The sequence below is a fragment of the Peromyscus californicus genome, unplaced genomic scaffold, assembly GCF_007827085.1.
Source record: "Peromyscus californicus insignis strain IS unplaced genomic scaffold, ASM782708v3 Scaffold_8__1_contigs__length_139910024, whole genome shotgun sequence".
NCBI lineage: Eukaryota > Metazoa > Chordata > Mammalia > Rodentia > Cricetidae > Peromyscus > Peromyscus californicus.
The window spans coordinates 36,257,815-36,266,154 of NW_026294606.1; the positions used below are offsets into that span (position 1 = coordinate 36,257,815).

At 35.8% G+C, this 8,340-nt stretch overlaps 1 protein-coding gene across 1 annotated transcript; it reads left to right on the plus strand.

Moving 5' to 3' along the window:
* Positions 1-750: 750 nt before the first annotated feature.
* LOC128103856 (prolactin-7D1-like) lies at positions 751-8,109 on the plus strand. Its single transcript, XM_052728500.1, has 6 exons — positions 751-781; positions 3,043-3,221; positions 4,136-4,174; positions 5,079-5,183; positions 7,108-7,287; positions 7,888-8,109. The coding sequence occupies exons 1-6, from the start codon at positions 751-753 to the stop codon at positions 8,107-8,109; spliced, it is 756 nt and encodes a 251-aa protein (XP_052584460.1).
* Positions 8,110-8,340: the final 231 nt, after the last annotated feature.

The following is an 8,340-nucleotide window of genomic DNA, read 5'->3' on the forward strand; positions in this document are numbered from 1 at the left end:
TCAAATATATTCTAGTTAGCTTTAAGCCCAATTCCATGGACTGAGCTGATGCTTATAAGCCTGGCTGAAAAATTTGTGGCTGGAGATGTTCTAGGTTCTCCAAATGGAGACTTTTGATATTGTTCTGTTAAGTTAATCTAATTTCTCTACCAAAACAACCATCTAGACATCTGTATTTGCATCTTACATTACCATTCTTATGTGCCTAATATGGAAAAATCACAATTCACCATGTTCCTTGGATGTTGTTAAAGATTTATGAGGATGAAACTGCTCAGTATAGGTGACTTTTACTGTGGCTCTCTTCCAATGCTACAAAATCAATGAAATATATATGGCCTCCACTCAAGTTTCACTCAACATTTCAGAGGAAATGATCAAATTACAAAAGGAGCTAAAGGAAAAATGAAGGTCTATGACATAGCTGTTAAAGTAAAGCATGAAATTGTTATCAATGTTTATGAAGAAGAGATAGCTGTCGTTACTCACAACATAATTTATTTTCTACTTCCAACCTTAAAATAAGATAAACAGTACACATAGAACTATCTTTGTGCTCATGGTAACTAGACTACTTAAACCCCTGAGGGGAACAAATAATGGGAAATGATACTTCCTTTCCTCCTTAGGGAGGAGGCCTTAGGGATACTATGCTAGACCATAAAAGAGGTGGAGAGTTAACTGGAGGCAGGACTCCAGTGAAGTGTCTTCGCTGAGTCAACAACCAAGCCGTGGTGGGACTCTGCAGCGATGCCACTGTCTTTGACTCAAACATGCTCCTGTAAGTAACCATTTCCCGAGTTCCTCCTAGTGAGCTTAAGCCTTGCATTATATTGCAAAGCTTGTTTAGACAGTTTACTTTTCTAGTGTTATACTTTTCTTATCATGAATAAAGGACATTAATTAGTGCTTAACCAAGAGAAGCAAAGCCCGATGGATCTGAGAAATACTTTCCAATCATTATTCTAGAAGCAAATGCAAAGTGCATGTATGGATCTGTGTTTCTCAAAGAGGAATAACCTTATCCCAGAGTCATGTAGCAGTGTCTAGAGATACTTTGAATTATCTTAGGTGACTCAAGTAGATAATATGAATATTACTAACATCTTTGTAGCAGAAACCATGATGTGTCTTCAAAAACCTTGAATAGTCAGGAGAGATCTACAACATGAAATGATCTATCTCAAAAAGCCAAAATTTCAGAAAAATGAGACACTTGATGATGACAACACCACATGAGTCTGTGGATTCAATATTTAGGACATATAGAATGAAGAATATACCATGTTTGGGTTTGAATAGAATGAATTCAGTATTATTTTCTATGTGAGGACATAATAGACGAGTCTAGGAGAAGAATCTACAAGGTTTTGACAATTTAGCTCTAGTAAAATATCCTTTCAAAATTGGAAAATCTGCTAATATCTGCACTGTTTCTTAACATAAAGTAAACATAAATTCGATTACATGAAGTAAAATAGTAAAGTCAATGGCTCCTTGCACTCCTTTTAGAATCCTAAATGAAAGAGCAGTATGTACACTTATTCTAAACATAAATATCTTTTGTACATAAAATTAATTTGGGGAAGCAACATGAAATTTTTTGTATTCAATAGGAATTACCTACATAGAATTACTTTCATTTTGCATATAGTTTTTCTGGTATGCTAAGTTATTTTGAGTATTCAAATTTAGATATTTTTCATGAATAAGCCTTTCCAATTCCTCACTTTATAGTATACATTTCCAATCGCATTTATCAAAGATTTTGTACAATGAAAGTTTTCCAGACTGGAATTACCAAGGATAAATGAATTCTGCATTTTGATATCTACATCTTGCTTCATCTTCTTAAGACAGGAAATTGTTGATATGCTAGCATGCTGTTTTTATTTATTGCTGAACAACAAAAACAGAAACTCAACATTAGTCATAGCTAAAACTTCAAAATTTAATAGTGGCTGTTTTATAGATAAAGAAATTAGATAAATCAAGACTAATGGGACTTCTGGGTCCATGTGCTCAAAGGTAAAATTTGTGACTTACAAGTAATAGCTTCTGTTGATACTCTGTACCAAGACTTGGTTCGGCTGGGAGGTGGTGGCGCGTGCCTTCAATCCCAGCACTCAGGAGGCAGAGGCAGGTAGATCTCTGTGAGTTTGAGGCCAGCTTGGTCTACAAAGTGAGTTCCAGGACAGTCAGGGTTACACAGAGAAACCCTGTCTTGAAAAACCTAAAACCAAACTAAAACAAACAAAACAACAACAACAAAAAGACTTGGTTCTACATGAAAGCCCAATGCACATAAGATATGTCCACATATGGCAGGATTTCCACAGTGCTGGCATTCAGCCTTCCCCACCAGACACTTTTAAAACTACAGAACATCAATTATACTTGTAAGGCTTCCCTTTCATCAAGATAGTTTGATGATATTCCACAGGCTCCTTCTACTCATAGGATTACTGTAAACAGAAAGTTCACAGAGAAATCAGTTACAAGCTTTGAGGTAAGTGTTGAATGGGATTATTATCATGCGTGAGTGAAGTCAGCACACAGAATCCTTTTTATAACAGGATTCTCTTCCTCCTCAGGATTGCGCAACAGACAGTCATGTGTTTATACCTACCAGGCAATAAGGCACAGTAAAAGAGGTTGTGCTGTCCTTGTAAAACTGGAATGTTTCCATGGAGTGCAGGACAAAGTCGTGCAGAGTGTGACAGCTGAGAATGCACTTAAGTGTTCAAGACACTAACTTCCTACAGAGAATGACTTCTACTCACTCACAATTAACATAAGATCTGAATGTTTGGAAATTTCAGAATCATATCTGATAGAAATCCAAAGATGTGGGAAGTCATCAAATTCTCCAACTGTATTTGTTCAAGTTAATTATTTAGTGGCGTTTTCACAGTGGAAGATGTTTATTCACTACTACTGTTGTACAGCGCCAGATCATACAAGGGACGTCAATGGGCAGAGATATTATTACTGTTGATAACCTCAAATGAATAGCTCTCAACAGTTTCTGTTTCCATGAAGCAGGGCCTCTCCTGATGCTGTTGGTGTCAAACCTCCTTCTGTGGGAGAAAGTGGCCTCTGCACCCATGAATGTCAGTGAGGCTGGCCTTAGTAAAGTGTCCCTTAAGGACTTGTTTGATAATGCCACCGCACTGGCTGAAAACATCACTGAACTCGCTACAGAAATGCGCCTGGAATTTGTAAGTACCTCACTAACTCCTGGCTTATTTCCAAAAGAAACTTCCCAGCAGATGAGTTCATTGAATTACAGTTTAATAGGAAGCATTATGCAACCAGTTCCTAACATGCCTTTCAAATGTAGAAGAAAGTCTAAGGTACTCAAAAGTGGAACAAGAAGAATGGGGCAGTTCCGTGAGATCTCAAAGACTTACAGGAACATTCAATAGTTTTAATTATTTGTAACTGGAGAGATAGCTCACTTGTTAAAAGCACTGGCTGTTCTTCCAGAGGACCCAGGTTCAATTCCTAACATCCATGCTGAGGCTCACAACTCTCTGTAAGTCCAGTGGGTCTGAGACACTCTCACACAGATACACACAGCCAGAACACCAATGAGCATAGAATAAAAAGAAATAATTATTTGCCTCTACATAACTATTATAGAAAACACACACACAAGAAAAACTTTTCCTAAATTTTCAGTCATGACATAAATACCTGGAAGATATATCTGGTGAAGAACTCAGACTTCTTTACCTTGTTTGTGGCAGGCCAGTCTCCAGGGCATCTTCAGTTAGCACACATCAGACATTACAGAGGATAAATGTACTTTGAGGAGTTGAAGGGAATGAATAGAACTAACCTAAACTTGTAAGGTGTCAAGAAGGGAAATAGATAGATTCCCTTCTCAGAAACTCCTGGGGTTAAAGGTCACTTTTTAAAGGTTTCTAGTGCATGAGTTTATTCAGTGGGAGGACTGAGTTAGAGGCAAAAAACAGGCTTTATGTTATCTATGTCAAGGTCAATCAAGAAGGAAACAGTAGACAAGGCTTCAATAACAGGGATACCCAGAACATGTATCTCCACATTTGCAATAAAATGTATTCATGCTGTTTACTCACACATTTTATTTCACTTCTCCATTCTGTTTTAGTTCCACGACAAGTTCTCTTCAAAAATATTCAATAAAATTGTAAGTACCTCGACTGATTTCCCTCTTCTTCCCCCCAAAGCATCCATGCTAACGATTGCACTGTAACTTAAAGGAGAAAGCAGCAAGAACCAATTCAAATAAAACACCTCCACAGGTGAAAGGAAGTTACAGCCACTATAACCAAATGAAAACGGGACAGCTTCTGGGAGTATGGTTTGCAAAGGATAAAATGATTGTTCAAGTTATTCTCAAATTTATGGTTTGTTTTTAAATACCTATACTTATGGAATAAAAACATAAGAATTTTGACAAGAAAATAATTTTGATTATATATTCAATAATATGTAACCTTAATTAGTATCTTCTTATGAATTTCATCATTGCTTACTATTTCCTAAAATGGCCAACTTATGTTTTAATTTTATTACAATTGACACAATTTTATTCAGAATTTATGAAACTTTGAATGATATAGGTGTATATATTCATGTGAAATAGAAAGAAAATAGATAATGTTATAGTGCCTAGTTTAAAAAAAGAATTTGAACTAATAGCAAACAAGAAATTACTAAATAATAATACACAACTTCTACGACATTATGCTTAAGTCACACTGAAAAATGATCTTTAAAATACTCCAAGTTTTCACCTTTACCATGTTTAGGGGTTCTCTTCATATTATATAGTACATTTTAAGATTAATGACAGAACAGTAGAATACCAAATAGGAAAAGAAGATGGTATATTAGAAATTTAGGGGAAAAGTCGTTACTGACTTAAATTGAATATTAGGTAAAAGAGTCACTCTCTTAATTTTAGATTTCATGCAATGTTTATTTATAAAAATTATACTTCTATTAAATGTATTAATATCCTGGTCATGAGTTTATGTTTTCAATTTTTAAATTGCAATTGACTCAAATTTCCTCTTGAATATTTTCAGATACTAGATTTGAGCAAGAAAAATAAAATGGCAGAGCTCGTCAACAGCTGCCACACTCTTCCCATCAAAACTCCGGACACAAAAGAGGAAGTTCGCAATACCACGGTGGGTCCTCAGCTTTTCATGTAAATAGCTGAAGTAGGGCCCTGGCTTTGCTATACTGTAGCTTCTTATGACCACTGACAGGGATGTGGTTATCAGAAGGGCAGAGACGACAAGTAAGAGTGAGCAGTGAAATGAAAACCGTAGTATATACTTGATAAATTATAAAGGAAATCAAATATTAAATAATATTGTAGCAGATATTTAAAAACTGACCACTTAAAAGATCTTATTTTAACAAAGTATTGCCACTGGGGATTGACTTTCTATTCCATAGGAAACTTTGAACTGAACATCTAGTTTTAAAAACAAATTCATGTATATGCCTAAGAGAAGCAAACATCAATTGTCTTTATTATAAATTAATAATGTCTCCGCATTGATAAGCTTGTCACTACTGACCACCAAGCAAATTCTTCTTGAATTCCAAATATTCTGGTACTATATCTGCTTCTTACCTTTGTATCCAAAACTCCTTGACTTTATAATTTCTTCTGTGTCTTAACTGAAATTACCTGGACAAGGCAGTCCTATAAATACTATCTACTGCTCCCTGAGAGGAAATCATTTCTTCAGTTGTGATGAGAAGTTCTATACGTCACAACAATTCTAACTAAATTTTGTTATGACCTCTCCTTTCATACCCACAGCCATAATTTACCCTCCAACTGATTAACTTAAACATTGCTTAAAAATAGTAAAGTGAAGCCAGGCGGTGGTGGCGCACGCCTTTAATCCCAGCACTCGGGAGGCAGAGCCAGGCGGATCTCTGTGAGTTCGAGGCCAGCCTGGTCTCCAAAGCGAATTCCAGGGGCGCAAAGCTACACAGAGAAACCCTGTCTCGAAAAACCAAAAAAAAAAAAAAAAAAAATAGTAAAGTGAAAGGAGGGTAAGAAGGAGACATAATGTTTCTGAAGACCTATCCTATTGTAGACATGTCATAGTTTATTGACATGCTTCAATTAATCCTCCCAAAATGTAGCTCGGATAATGAGACAGATACTTTGAAATGTTTTGCGGAACTTCTATCTTCAGCCAGCCCAGTCGCAATGAAATTTTGATCTTCATCAAACTCAAGCTCTTATTCATATGCTCCCAGCAACTTACATTGCCATAACTTTTTCACCTGTTCCTTTTCTTCATAAACTTCTCATGTTTCTACTATTGTCCATTGAATACTGCTGTGGTCTTCATTCTTCGTATCACTAAATTAGTTAAAAGACATCAACACAGCAAACATCTTAAATCAGTCATGAGGTTCAGATACAATCCTGATAGATACCGAAAGGTCAAATTTTAGCTGTGGTATCTATGCATGCAATGAGCCCCATGTTCTTCAGGTATACTTGTCAACAATATACTGTTCTGTTATAGACAAGGGGAGGGAATGTTGTAGACTGAGAAACCATATTTATTAATGCCAGATTGTCTTCAAGTTCCTTTCTATTAATATCCTAAAGTTCATAATGAGTATTTCATAAACATTCTAGTTCACTGGTGTCATAAATATGAGTTAAATGATTTGCAACTGAAACTGGTAATGTCCATCTTTCTGATTCTAGTCCAGTGGGCACCTCCTAAGTTCAAGAAAGCCTTAGAATCTCATGGATGAGCAAAACAATCAAATATATAATGCCCCATAGGGAAGGCAGATGGAAGAATTTCAGACAGAAAACAGAACATGTTCAATAATGTAGTTCACAGAAACTGTTTTTTACATAAGCTGTTTCATTTTTTTGCGAAGTATAGGTGAATATTTTAACTTTTACATTGCTACATCATTTTCTTCTCAAGAAAATCACACCTGTCCATAAGAATAGCAAATGGGGGTGTTAGATCATGCTCTATGATTAGCAGTCATGTGTAACTAACTAGTCCTTCCATATTTGGCTTATCTTAATATGATTGTTCAATAACTATTAAATAGATTCAAGGCTTTTTGAAACTGTCACTCAGTATACTGCATGCCTGGAAAGACCCTCTGAAACATCTAGTGACAGAACTCAGTGCTATGCCAGAAGCACCTCATGTTATCCTATCAAAGGCCAAAGCCATTGAGGCCCAACACAAAATCTTTCTGGAGGAGATCGTGAGGATAATATCCAAGGTGAGCAATTTTCTTACCCTCCAATTTTCTGTTTTGGAAATGATGTGACTTCTGTAGTGAATGATAAATTTTGAAACACTTGATATTGCAAGAATAAGTTAGGCATCTAACCTTGAACTCAGCCTCTCCATTGTAAGATAGACAAAAATATAGCAAGTTCTCCAAGTCATTTGGCTAGGTTCTTTCCCGGAATATCTTCTCCGTAGAGAAATATCCCCAAGTACCTCATTCGATATTCTTATCAGAATCACTCTTGGCCAAAATGCTTCTTTAGGGAAAGAACTATCACAGTTCCTCCATTGTCCCTTGATCAAACACAAGTCTATGCTCAAGTAGCAGAATCCGGGTGTTCCATCTGTCTAATTGCAAGTGACATACTTCCTCTAGCATCAACTAAACTTTAAAAAAAGATGTATATAAGTCTTGCTTCTAGATGACAAAAAGATTTATCACGTCCTATAATAGAAACATGGAAATCAATGTCTGTAACTGGAACTTCACATTTTTAACATTTCCTTAAGTATGATTCAACATTTAGAAGGGGAAAGGTCAAATGAATACAAATAGTGATAATAAGTAACTGTCATTTCTGGTCAATAGGTTGATCCTGCAATCCAAGAAACTGAAGACCCCCCAGTCTGGTCAGATCTGGAATCCTTGAGGGCAGCTGATGAAGAAATTAGATTTTTTGCTCTTTATTTGTTTTCATATTGCCTGCGTCTTGACCTACGAATAGTTGAATTTTATGTCAATATCTTGAAATGTATCCTTATAAATGGTGACATCTGTTACTCATATTTTGAGCCATTAATGAACTTCTAATTTTTAACCTTTTGAATGTACTTAAGTGTAATGTGTCTATTATTAAAAGGAGACACAAAATATGTCAGAGCATAGAAAGAAAATTTGTTGCTATCTTTTATTCATTTAGTAATAAATGTATCAATATCATTGAGATCTCCCTATCCAAACCCAAGATGTTCAACTAGCAAAGGGAAAAATGCATAGCTTACTTTAGAACCACAGTAAATTAATGTGGACAAAGTCAGTGAA

Coding starts and splice junctions, on each gene's coding strand:
- LOC128103856 (XM_052728500.1), top strand. CDS start 751: ATGCCACTGTCTTTGACTCAAACATGCTCCT. Junction 4,175..5,078: donor CAAAAATATTCAATAAAATT/GTAAGTACCTCG, acceptor GAATATTTTCAG/ATACTAGATTTGAGCAAGAA. Junction 5,184..7,107: donor AGGAAGTTCGCAATACCACG/GTGGGTCCTCAG, acceptor ACTATTAAATAG/ATTCAAGGCTTTTTGAAACT.